Source organism: Equus caballus, chromosome 30 (genome assembly GCF_041296265.1).
Source record: "Equus caballus isolate H_3958 breed thoroughbred chromosome 30, TB-T2T, whole genome shotgun sequence".
NCBI classification, from domain to species: Eukaryota; Metazoa; Chordata; class Mammalia; order Perissodactyla; family Equidae; genus Equus; species Equus caballus.
This window is the reverse complement of record NC_091713.1, coordinates 34,455,290-34,469,304: the sequence shown is the minus strand read 5'-3', so window position 1 is coordinate 34,469,304 and position 14,015 is coordinate 34,455,290. Positions and strand designations below refer to the sequence as shown.

The window sequence follows — 14,015 nt, the reverse complement described above, 5'->3', positions numbered from 1 at the left end:
TTTTATTGTACTCATTTTTAAATTTTATATTTTTATTTATATTAGGATATTATACAATTTTCAAAGCTAACAACAGAATCTTTTTAGTAGGTGTATTTGAAGCATAACAAAATAAAAGTATTTCACAAAAGAAGTCCATATTACAGTACTATTGAAATATGAGGCATAGGATAATTACGCATTTGTGGGTTATAAACACAATACATTCATTTTAAAGAAAAAACATTTAATATGAATAACATTTTGGCTAAAATAAATATCATGTAAATGTTAACAGCAACACCTGAAGTATAATGATACAAGAATGGTGTTTTGTAAAAGAGACTATGTAAATGGTAAAGCATTCATGAAATGGCTGTAATATCTTACTACATTTACAATCATTGCACATCGTTGAGCACTTTATACAGGAATTCCCTTCTTCCACCATTCCTAAACCTCAGCTTACAAAACAAAGTCACCCCACATTTTCCCCTGGGCAACTGGTACCAAAGTCTAAATAAGGCTTAGAATCGGATGTACCTTTCATTTTACTGTTTGCCAAATCAATCCAAATGTTTTACTTAATCAACACAAAGTTTACCTATAAACAGGAATATAAAGAGAACATTTTATAAGTGATTATAAAAATTAAAACTTCTAATCATCTTCATAATTCTTTAAAATGATCCCATTCAAAATTAGAATTTGTTTTTTTATGCAGTGGTTTCTTCAGGAAAAATATGAACACTTAGATAAAAAAAAAAATATCCAAAAAGTTTCCACATGTAGAAAATAATAGTGGATTTCCCTGATCATTAAATTTTCCCCAGCTGTTTCCTTCTAGCAGATAGAGTCACTGAAAGAAAAACTTCAATTTTTGCTTGCAAGTCACTGCGAGGGGGCAAGCTAATGAATTTTAGATCCAGGTATTTTTTCAAGATTGCAAGAAAGAGGAGAGATCTATTCCAACCACAGAACATTTCACCTCCATCAATTATATTGCATTAAAATGAGCATGACAGTAATCGTCAACAAAAACAATTCCTCTCATACTTCTGGCGATAAATCTATGGATGCTCAGGGTAAAGGTTCTAAGTCACTCGAATCTGGGAGAAAGAATGCATCTGGCCCTCATAAAGGACCGATCAGGTTTCCTTTGCCTATTGCGAGATAAAACGACCCTTCGGATACCATAACTAGTGAACATACCATAACTGACTAAATTTTGAAAAAAAAGAAGAGTTTATACTTTTGCCCTTTATACAGTTTTAAAGTTTACAAATGACTTGAAAGTATTAAAATGATTGTAAGAAAAATACTTACATGAAAAAACAAACCCAGCAATTACATCGGCTAAAGGTAGGTGTTCTCTGAACATGAGGTTTTCACGTTGGCAGGATTATCCATCCCAAGGTTACATGGTGGCATGGTGTCCCGTAACGGTGACTGCGACTCGGCCTCTTGGCTTCACAATTCTGTGAGGAACTGGTCACCACTGACATGAAGGCATTCAGGGAAAACACACTTCCACGACAGCATTTAGGAAACTCTGCCCATCTCCTTGAACTAAGCGAGGCGTTACCATGTCGGTCATCTTCATGCATGAATACAGTACTTGGTTTCAAAGCTTCTCAACAGAAATGTTAATCTCATAAAAATTCTGACTGTGGTAATGGCCGGTTTTCATTTCTTTAAACATATTCTAAAATTACAACCTTGTCAAATTAGTTGAAACGGCATCAACATTCACAGGTACAGCACAAGACACATCCTTTCTTCCTCTCTAACAAGATAAAAATGCATGCATATGGAGTGGCCCAAATTTCTAAATATTAAAAAAAATGTTTTCAATCCAGGAAAACTTTCAAATACAAATATTTTTTTAAAGGGTATTATGTTCTCAGCAAATCTGAAACATTAATGGATAAAAATGCACATATGCACATACAATATAAATAAGAGGGAACTTGAAGAATATAAAAAAATTTCTGAAGGGGACCAATCAGAACTTCAATAAAATCTATGAATAAAAACATATGCTGACACTACGGTGTACAGTTATGAATAGAGCATTTAAATTTATAAAGAAATTGAAATATAGTACTGTAAGGCTATTCAAAGGATATTTTTCAAATGTACAAACAATAATAAAAACACAAAAAAGGCGTCGGGCAATGTGCAACTTTCAAAATTACTATCACACCAGCCAAACAAATCCTTAACCACTTTTGAAATGGATTCATTTATACCATTTTAATGCAAAGAGAAGATCAAAGATATTAAAACAAAACAAAGGCAAAAAACTCTTCAGTGTCTGACTCACATTTTGTCCCCGAATCTTTTCACATTTAATAGTTGCATTTTCAACGTATAAGCTAAGAATTCCAAATGCTTCTCAAATAATTTGTCTACACTTATCTTGAGAACTGTACTTGAAAGCTACAAAGCTAAGAACCAAAACACATACTTCAAACTTTTAAAAACAAAATGATCACGAAAGCACACAATTGCGTTCCTCTCGAATGTCCACGTCCGACTGTAAAGCGAACACGTCCCAAGTTTAGATACTCTTCCCCAGGCTGGGAGTGTATCTTGACGAGCGCCACGCTGCGCCTTCAATATTTGGCACTGAGAGTCTATCTGAACACAATTTATCAGCAGAAAACTCTAAATAACTCTAAAAAAATCTCTAGCCATTAAAAACCATCGTGTTTCGTTTACTCTCCTAACATGCAATTTGATTATTCCAAAGTCTTTTGGGGTTTGCAGGCAGGTGACGCAAATTGGTACAAAATGAAACTTATATGAAAACCGGTTAAGGATTCAAAGCACACTAGCTCTGAAATATTCATCTTAACACCCAGACAAAAACGGGGAGGTATAGTCTGCACAGAAACACTTTAAATTATTTTGGTTACGTTCTTCATAATCTTCCACGTGTCTAGCTGCTGGCGGTGCACGCGTGCATCCTCTTCGCCACGTCATAAACATAGGCGATGTCTGGTCGCTTCTCCGGGTCGGGGTTGATGCACATGTTTACTAACTGTCGTAGCTACGGAGAAAGAGAACACGACACACTCAGGAGAGCCATTCCAGTTACTTATTAAAAATCAACAAGCTTTGAATAGCTATAGATTTGCAGAGAAGGGACACTTTCTGAGTAAATATTCCTTTGACTAAAAATTTACGGGACTGCTGTCAAAGATTTTATAATTAGCTGAATGTTCTGAGAAGCACCTTCACACGTGGAGCAAGAAGTACTTCCCGCAGAGGCTTTAAGACGACCTTATGATTCTTCAGAGGAGTTTAATCAGAAGATACCAGTCACTAAAGACAACAGGTTTTTAACTGTAAGGCTTCAGATTAACTATAGATATACACACATTGATTGGATCTAGAATTTACCACATTAGCCTTGAATCTAAGTTTACATGTTCATAATTAGTTTACCATATCTCTAAATTTATATAAGGCAATTAGGGTAGATGACTATCATGGATTTATCATGAACCGAGATATATTATATGATTATATTTCTATATATCAAGTTTTTATCAGTTTCATGTTGAAGGAAGAGTACTCCTCTAAACTAAGAATAACGAGAATACTACTGCATTCTAATTCTTGTCTGTGTGAAGTAGTATTAACATCCTCATTTCACAGATGAGGGGGCTGAGGTTTACTTATTTACACCACACAAGAAAGCACATAGCAATAGACTAAGAAAATATCCCCCGACCTGGTCCTAAAGCCACTGAGTGGAAGAAAGTAGGACTTCCTTCTCAATTTTAATTGCCATGAAACTATGTGTCTTCGTAACACTGGAGATGGTGTTTTATAGACAGCGCGCCAAATGAAGAGGAAGAATCAGATTCTTTTGCTTTATAAGTATGTCTTTAGGAATAATCTAGATATTTTGAAAGCATGCATTAAGTTTTTCTGGACAGTATACTGGCTCTTAATTTATCAAATTACTATAAATTCTTCACAGTCCTCAACTTCAACCATAAAAATTTTCATCTAGAGCAAATAGAAGTGGTGATAAAATTTGTGGGCTGAATCTTTTAACAGTGCAATGGAGAAGGTTAACGCCAGTGAGAAATGTCATTCTTACATCCAGGACATGTGTGAGGAGCTCACCAGACAGGAGTGGGGCCGGAGGAAGGAGACGGCAGGTACAGTGAGGTGGAAAGCAGGCTTGCTGAAGGCCCTTGTAGCCCTGTGCCCTCAGGTCAGGCGCTGTCTCTGGAGGTTTATTTCTTTGTCTACACAGCAAGGAGGGTGTAGATGCCCTATAAGGGTTCTCCTGGCTCTAATCCCTTAGATGACACAATTCTACCAAAATGACGTTTCATGATTCAACTTCACATTTGGAAATTGAACAGTATCGATGGTCATGTTACACTCACTGAGAGGGTCTGAGGACCTTAATTTGTACTCCTTGCAACGGAGCAAGGAATAGCTTTAAAAACCCCTAAGGGGACAGCAATACCCAAGGCATTTTATTATGGTGATCTAAGAGAAACTCAGATCAGAAAGAGGCTGGCATTTTACCCATTATATAAAAACATATACATCTAGTTATACACAATACAGACAACAATGGGAAAAGCATTTATAATAATACTTATATTTAAAAGGATAATGTGTTCTAACAGATCATCTAGTTGTCACATATTTTGTTTAGAGATAAAAATGATAAAAGCAGCAGAAAGGATAATAGGAAAACCTAACTGTGGTACAAAAATTCACTATATTTAAACAAAATACAAGTGGATGCAATAGCAATTTTTTCACTGAATAAAACTGCCACATCCTTCGAGCTGATCCAGAAACCTTACTTTTCCTGCCTAACAATTGAGAACAAGGTGAAATTTCCAACAGGCTGTGGCAAATGTCTGGCCCTGACGCTCTCCTGCCATGAGGAAAGAGCCCCCAATATTAGAGAGAGACTGACACAAGTTTGCTGAGACGACAGTGGTTCTCTAGCTCTCCAAAGTAAAAGACGGGAACTAGGAATAATATGGAGGGGAAAGATGAAGAGGGGGCACGAGCAGGTAGAGGGAGCCACATGAGCAGCTGCTGCTTAGCCCCTCTGCAGGGACAAGCCCTCAGAAGAGAGGACAGGTGAACCAGAAACCCTACAGCAGAGAGAGCCAGAACAACGCACTGCTTGCTTTTTTCTCCTCATTTATGTGGCTCGATCTCCATCAGATACGTAGCTTATCTCATCATCAAGATTTTTCTTTTCCAGAGGGACTATTAACAAGCACCACAGTATAAAAACCAGATATGAGATATAAAATAGGCATACCTCACCATATTTATGAATCAATCTCTTAATAACTTCTTCCCTAAATTTTTTGTTATGGTAATAAACTAATAAAATATGAAAATAAAACCCTATACAATTAAAATATGCTTCGGCAGCGATTCTCACTCGTTCGCGACACCAATCTTTCTGGAGGATCCACTCTGCAAGAGACACTGTGCTGGCATCTGAGGACACTGAGGAGAACGGGGACACGGAACTATGCACAAAGGAAGGCTTACAGCCCAGGACGGGAAGAGAGAACACGACTCATTCTCCTTTCTGTCATCCTGACTCTTCCTTTCTGCCTCTCTCTTCCTCCCGTCATTCATTCATTCATTCATTCAGTCACTTAGCCAGTGAATAAAATCTTATTGAGTATTTACTCTGAACCAGACACTTTCCTAGGAGGTGCGGACAAAGCAATGAATGAAACATCCATGGTACCTGTCCTTATATGACTCACAGTCTAGTGAGGGAAGACTGACTGACAAAGAAATAACTGTGAGACTCAGGAAATCACACAAATAATTCTACTGTGAAGGAGAAAACAATAGGTAGCTCAAGAAATACTTGTGAGGCAGAGCTGGGAAGACCATACACAGCAGCTGCCCAGAGGATGCCATCATTGCTTTCCCCGTTTTCCTACAATCTACTTACCTCTGAGCGGTCCCACCTTAGTCACTGAGGACCCCCAGCTGACTGTATTCCTCTCCATTCCAACCACTGCACCATCATCCTGGGTCACTGGGCATCCATCTGGATCCCCTCTCCAACACAAAGTCCTTGATTACCTGCCCCCACCCTTCACTTTCATTCCAGTTTAGTCACTCCTCCCCAGGGGACACCTACTCCTTAAAACGCCGTGTGTCACAGAAGAAACGCAAGCACAAGCTCCTGTCCTTCCTGGTCTCTCACGCCGCCCTTCATCAAGACCATTTCCAACTCCTTTCCTCCAGTCGATCCTCTCCCTTTGGGTTTACGTCATTCGATTCCAGTCTCGACCTCTCAGCACAATCCTTTAGCCACTCACTTGGCAGCACCATTAATAACCGATCCTTTGTCTTTTCATTATCCCTATCCTGAAAAATTTTCCTTTGCTTCTACAGCAGGATGTTAAGGACTGCTGGAGAAAATTCCAGACAACATGTAGTCTGGAGTCACCGGATTCATGGGTTCCAACTGCAGCTGGACCTCAAAAGCTGTTCTGCAACCCAACTGTTACACCTGACGAGCCCCATTCCCCACAACGGCTAGTCTCAACCCCTACTACCCCGTGGGTGCGGTCCTCCTCCATTCCTTCTCACCCACCTCCCTGCCTCCCACCTCACAGAGACACATCAGGACCATCAGACCTCAGCTTCCTCAGTGTCTAGCCTCAACACTTCCAGACGTATCTGTATCTGAGCCATCTCATCTCTCTTCTTCTAGTATCAGAAGAATATTTCTTTTCTTCTACTCTCAATTCCATCACTGGAATCTCATCCAGAATCTGAACCTTTATCCACTGGTAACTAGGACATAGCTGGCTCTGAATGAATATTTAAGGAGTGAACAATGATCAGTGGTTCCTCTTGTCCATTTTCAATCTCTCCTCCTTTGCTGACACCTTCATCATAGTCCAGATAAGTACAGTTAAGTCTCTCCCACGTTAAAAAAAATGCATGGAACCCCTCCTAACTACTGCCACATTTTACTTATTTGCTCCACAGCCAAGCTTCTTGAGGGTGAAAAAAAATACTGTAGTTATGATATCCAGCTCCTCAGTCTATTACTGTAAGCTCACTGCCATCACCTGTCCACCCCCTCCACCCCAACAGGACTTCACTGAAGCTGCTGTGGCAAAGATGAGCAGTGATCCAGGTGCTCATCTCACGAACTCTGTTCTGTCCACCTCTCACGTGCCCTCTCTGTGCGGCTGATGCTGCTGCTGGCACCGTGTCGGGGGGGCACTCATCCTCGGACTCCAGGCCACCACTCTGGTCATCTCCTCTAGCTTCTCTCACTGTTCTCTCTGGTTTCCTTTGTAGGTTTATCTTTCTCAGACAATCCCTGAAATGTTGGTATGTCCCAAAGTTCTCTCCTTTCCTTATCTCTTCCTTTTCCACTCTACCTTCTTATCCTCTGCTTTTTTTTTTTTTTTTTGAGGAAGATTAGCCCTGAGCTAACTACTGCCAGTCCTCCTCTTTTTGCTGAGGAAACCTGGCCCTGAGCTAACATCCGTGCCCATCTTCCTCTACTTTATATGTGGGACGCCTACCACAGCATGGCGTGCCAAGTAGTGCCATGTCCGCAGCCGGGATCTGAACCGGCAAACCCCGGGCCACCGAGAAGCGGAACGTGTGAACTTAACCACTGCACCACTGGGCCGGCCCCTCTACCTTCTTATCCCAAACAGCTTTGTTTGCTTCCATGGCTTCCACGACCGCCACCAGGCTGAGGCACACAGACACGGATTGTCAGCCCAGACCCCTGCATGGGCTCCAGTCATGGATCTCCAACTGCCCTCTGAGCAGATCTATCCACAAATACTCATATTAATCATGTCCAGAACTGAGGTCTTACTTATTTTTCACCCCAAACCAGTCTGTCCTATCTTGGACAGTGTCTCCAATTTCTCAAGCCAGAGGAATCTGAAATTCACACAGGACACCTCATTACGCTTCCTCCCCACTTGCCCAACAACCATCAACCACATCCTACTGTTTCCTGACTGCTGACAACTGCCTTTCTTCCTGCGTCACAGTCTCCACTGTTGCTGTCTGGAATAGTCTTGCAGCTTCTTGTCCCCAGCTTTCTTCCAATCTCCAGCACTGCCTAAACACCAAGCTGACTACAGTTCAACATTAAGCATTTCAACGGCTCCCCAGCGTCCTCTAGAAAGTCGAACACCTTCAGCGTAAGATAACATGGGCTTCTAAAATCTGGCTCCTGCTCACCTTTCCAGACTCACATTTAGCCCCAAACCCCTCCTCCCTCCAGCCCCACCGTACATCTAACCATAAGAAATCACAGTTCTGTGCTCACCAAACTGTTTCAGGTTCCCGCATCTTTATTTATGCCGTTCCTCTTATTAGAATGCCTCTCTCAAAACCCCCTGCTCTCTTCTCTGACGGTCACTACTCATTTCAATGCCCATCTCTTCTCTAAAGTCTTTCCTAACCACCCTATTGCCATGTACAACTTAGTATTTTCTACTTGGCCTCCATAATATCCTTCACGTACTTTTACTAAAGCCCTTATTAACACCTCCTTGTACTTCACTCAGTGTCTGTGTTCTCCCAACGGCAAGGTCTGGAGGATGGACAAACAGTAAGTGCTCAGTAGCGTGTTGAATGAATGCAAAAACGAATAGGTAACTTCTGGGTGAGAGAAAAAAGGAAGGTTTTGTGGCCGTGGCATCTGAACTGAGGTCTGAAGCATGAACAGAATTCTAATATACAGAAGGGGCGGAGAGGATTCTAAGCAGGAGTAACAGAATGAATGAGGATGCTCAGCCAGAGAAGGCGTGAGGCGTGTGAAAGCAACGACAAGGGCTCTCGGATGGCTGGGGAGCAACGGGGATGAAATGATAAACTGAGGCCCAAGAAAGGAAAGACTCGAGGAGTTTATATCTATTCATGCAGGCAACAGGAACTCGGCCCTTACACCCAAGGGAGAGATCATGAGAGCTCTGTTTCACTTCACGTTCTTCTGAAATAGTCCAAGTTAGAGCAAAGAAAGAGCAATACCAGCAGAACGCTCAGTAAAGTTCCTCTAAGATTTCAGGCAAGAAGCATTGTTCATCAGAAGCTTTCACCAGGATATGTGAAAGGACAGTGTTGCCACTAAGAGGAGGAGGAAGGAGCAGTGGCCTTGAAGGGGCAAGAGGGACAGTGAGCTCTGAAGGTATCACATTTGAGATACCGCCATATTGACATTTGGGTGGAACTATGATTTTGGAATGTTAGGTTTAATTCTGCATCTATACCTAGATAACTGAATTGTATATTTGAACAATTTTTGTGACACTACCCATTTCTAGATTATGCAAATAAAGGAGGCAGTTCAAGTGAAAAGTTGTCAACCTATGGTGAACATAGTTTTCAACTGTATGGTTCTCTTAAATATGCACGTCTTCATTTAGTCTTGCTTAAGGGCAGCCATCATTTTGGATTATAAACATATCCCATAATTATATAGGATTTAATATTTTACAAAATCTCCCATATCCTTTTAGTATTTATTTATTATTATTATTTTTTTTGGTGAGGAAGATTTGCCCTAATATCTGTGCCAATTTTCCTCTATTTTTTTTATGTGGGATGCCTCCACAGTATGGCTGAGGATTGGAGTAGGTCTGTGCCTGGGACCCGAACCTACAAACCTGGGGCTGCCGAAGTGGACCGTGCATAACTTTAACCACTAGGCCATGGGGCCAGCCCCTTAATATTTAAAGCACTGTAAACCCCCCACAACAATCTCATTTTACAGAGGAAGACATTAAGAATCAATTCAAAAAGCGACGGTGGAGCCTGAATTGGAACCCCATCAGCTGATCTTTAATCAGGTCTTCTCCACTCCTCGCTGCTGAGAGCTTGCTTACTTTTACTCACGGGCCTTCTGGTTTGAATTCCTCACGATCCTGATTTAACTCTGCATGCTTGGTGATCATTCAGTAAAAAGCACTAACTGGTTGAATTTCAAATCATTACCACTATAAAGAGATGTCACTTGGTTTAAGGTAGTATCTGGGTTCCAACCGAGAGAGATGAGTTACTAGGTTTAACCAGGAAATGCTAGTTCTTAGGTGGTCATCACAGAGCGGAGAAAGTACCATCTCAGGGACGTCATTCAGCTACTCCGGGGCTGGTCTGGTTTCTACCCAGTGAACACAGCAGTGAGATGCTTCCTCTCTGATCACGGATGTCAACCTGACTTAGTTTGTTTTCCCTTAAGCAAATCAGAATAGAATCCATCACTCCTGGTCCTTGTCAGAGAGTATCTAACAATGTATTGAATGTTCGAAGATTTGAATATTCAAAGAGTATTGAAAGGAGTGCTACAGAGCTCCCATCAAACTCTTGCTAAGAGAAATTAAAATTCAGGGAAGACTCTGTAAAGGATAAAATTCATCGTCCCAACTTTGGATAATTTAACCAAATTAGGTCACCAGAAGGCTGCATCCTGGGAGCACATGAGTTTATCCTGCTGCCAAATCACCTTTCCAAAGTCATCTTTGCTGCTTTTGGATTTCATCAAACATCACTTGGGTATCTGCTGCATAACTGCTGTTGAAGACACTGCCTGGCACACTATCCACGGATCCTTAGGGAAGAAACCTGCTGTCATAATTTAGTAGGAAAAAACCATCTTTGAGGAACTGGCATATTTCCTTCTTAAAAACAGAAACCATTTGCTTACTGTTTCCCTCTGAGCAACGACAGACAGGAAGCTATAACCAAATGAGCCAGTCAACCGCAGCACCTCTGCTGGCCATTAAGATGGGTACAGTTCATTCCCTTCCACCCTCGGTTCTGAATCGGTACTTCTATTTCTATCTTAGTAACCTGTGAGTCATGTTTCTTGTTGTAAGTTATCTCAAATCCTTTTTTTTTATTTAAAGTTTGTCAGCTGAGCTAACATCTGTTGCCAATCTTTTTTTTCTTTTCTTCTTCTTCTTCTCCCCACAGTGCCTCAGTACATAGTTGCAGGTCCTTCTAGTTCGGCTCTGTGGGACGCAGCCTCAGTGTGGCTTGATGAGTGGTGCCATGTCTGCCCCCAGGACCTGAACTGGTGGAACCCCGGGCTGCCGAAGTGGAGAGCATGAACTTAACCACTCGGCCACGGGGCCGGCCTCCTATCTCAAATCCTTTTTGAAAAAAGATGGATTGTAAATAGAAAATGAAAGATTTACAAAGGCCTGAATTCTTAATTTGATGCAGTTTTCCTTCATATATATGAGATGTCTATTGATTGTTCTAAAGATACATTTAAACAGATTGTCAACCTAGTGTGGGGCAGGGCAAGGGAGAATCAGTTGCAACAGTCTTTTGGCAAAGTGAGAGAAAAACAATCACAACAAATAACTTTCTTTCGTGTTACAAACTGCCATGGCCTAAGTTTTATGCCTTTAACTTTAATAATTTGGTTAAAAATGCAAGTTTATGTGGATCCATGAACAGTCTCTTGTCATATCAGATCACAATTTGAGTTACATAAATAAGGTCACATCTCGTCCTTTCTTCTTTTTATGTAAAGAAAGTATGACCTCACTTTTAGATGGTAGAGGTATTTGTGCCCCTGCCATAATGAATAGGAGGATTAAACAGTCACCTACACATCAGAAACTAGGAATAACATTAAGAGACAGCAGAAAGGGTTTAAAAGTCATTAATCAGAGAAGAGAAAAACTCATACCTTTGCCATATAGTCTCTAATTTTTTTTTTTTTCTTTGCTGAGGAAGATTGGCCCTGGGCTAACATCTGTTGCCAATCCTCCTTTATTTTGTATGTGGGTTACCACCACAGCATGGCTGACGAGTGGTGTGGGTCTGTCCTTGGGATCCAAACTCACAAACCCAGGCCACCAAAGCAGAGCACTCAAACTTAACCACTATGCTAGGGGACCGGCCCCTCCAAATTTCAAGTTGTAAATAACTACACATAACAGGTTGATTCATTTGGTTACTCAGGGGCACACTTTCTGCAGCTGGTGGACATGTCATCTGGAGGCCACGTGACTTAGGTTTAGAGGCTCCATGGAAGCGGTGGTTAGTTTTTCTAAGTTTCCAGTGGACAGCTGGAATACAGTATCCTGAGCATTCTCAGATCGAAAGACATCTCTTTGTGCCCCAGGAAGCAACTCTGGGCCTTCAACTACATCCTATTTCCGGTACCAGAGCAGAGAGAAAACCATTTCTTAAAAGCTGCCATGTCTTGAGTTCTCACTGTGAAGCAGGCACCATTCTGTGCATTTTTACACGATTTAACTTCCCAGTCTTCATAACCGCTCCATGGGGTAGGCATTACTAGGACACACTTTACAGAGGAGCAGCGTTCCTCAGGTCACAAAGGCAGTAATGGGCACGGCCTGGGACCGAAGGCAGGCGGTCCAGTTTCAGAGCCCAGCCTTTGACAAAGTTGCTGTGTTACGCTGCCCCATGAAAATCCTACTTGGTCTGCAGGTTCCTTCGTGGCCACCTCTGCACAAAGGTGAGGTGACCTTCCAGATAGGCAAAGACAGTTGTCAGGCTATTTGATTCTCAAAAGAATGCCAGCTCTAACGCCGGTTCATCTGGTGTCTAAAATCAGTGGATCTGCCCTCATATTCCACAGGCCAACTCTGATCAAAAATTTCCTCCAAGAATTCTCTCCAGGGCTCTGCACAACGAGGTACGGGTCCACCTTATTCGTGAGAGAGACACATAAACGATGACACAAAAGTGTTCAGATTAGTAAGACGATGAGAGTTACAATTTTAATGTTATTTCTAATCTGACTCACTCATTAAAATGACAGTAACTCCCTTCGAACAAATGAAATGTACTTGAATGTTCTCTTAAGTTTTCTATCAGAAAGTCAGACATTAAATAATCAAAATGAAATAATTATCTTAGAGATCTCTCTCAATGTTAATCTTGTAATTTTAAAAAAGCTCCTGTAAAACTCTGGAAGAAAGGAAGTTACTTTAAAACTCCTTAACATTTATCCAATACTTTGTGATGATCCTAAGTACTACATTATTAACCATGTTCAAGGAAAACATATGTTCACATAATAACTTTAAGAATTTTATATATATTCGTATATGTCAGGCTTCAGCATCTAAAAATATTACTAGGTTATCACTTGCTCAAAAAATTTGTGTGTGTGTTTGAACTGAAGGAATTAGCTTTCCATTTATTATTTGATATTACAGAAATAATTCCAAATCAGTAGATATTACAACATTAATAAAAGTGAACAGGTGCAAGTAAAGAAACATTTCATGGTTTAGGTCATCTCAAAAAATTTATTTAGTTTGCATTATTTTACATGTTTGTAAAAACGTGTACTTCGGGTTTTTTCCCAATTTGTTTTTATATATGAAGCTAAACTTAAGGCAAAAATAAAGGTCTGAACATGCAAAAGCCTTTAGAAAATCAAAGAAGAAACTGTTTAATTCAGATGCTTAAGGGAAATTTAAAAGCAACACAGAAAGATTTAAACGAGAAAAAGCATATAAAGTAAAAAACAAAATGGATTCTAACATTTCTAAAGGATTACGAAATCATAAATTACATGAATTAATGAGTATTTGTTTTCAACGAAGTGGAGAAAATACTAATGTATTTTGATCTATATATTTCTAAAGAACCATCAAAGCATATAGGTTGCAACCAGAAATACTAAAAAGAAGAGAGCGTTAACAGTCATTGTCGTGAGGGCGATAACCCAATTACGCATCAAGTGCGGTCACGTACAGGTAATAACAATAGGGCTCTTTGTGTGTGATAGCTTTAGGTCACTAACACAACTCTCAACAGAACAATAAAGACTGGTGCTATTGGTACTGCTTCTTGTCCACCCCCATCTTAATCCCTCTGAGACCAATTACGTTAGATCATGCTCCCAGATAGACCCAATTTCCATCTACCCAAGGACATATTTTAGCACCCCAAAGTGGGTCTAATGCATTAAAGCACACCATATTTCGGAGCTTTAGATATTTATCCAGAATGATTAGGCATCTGCAACTTGT

At 40.5% G+C, this 14,015-nt stretch overlaps 1 protein-coding gene across 8 annotated transcripts in view; it reads right to left on the bottom strand.

Annotated features, from left to right (window-relative positions):
- The window catches only part of NEK7 (NIMA related kinase 7), a 160,936-nt gene continuing 146,921 nt past the window's right edge, over positions 1–14,015 (bottom strand). For all 8 annotated transcript variants that reach the window (XM_023632458.2, XM_070255982.1, XM_023632459.2 and 5 more), the window contains one exon: positions 1–3,034. In XM_023632458.2, coding sequence (XP_023488226.1) covers positions 2,924–3,034 — 111 coding nt within the window. In that variant the 3' untranslated portion in view covers positions 1–2,923. The remainder of the gene's footprint in view (positions 3,035–14,015) is intronic.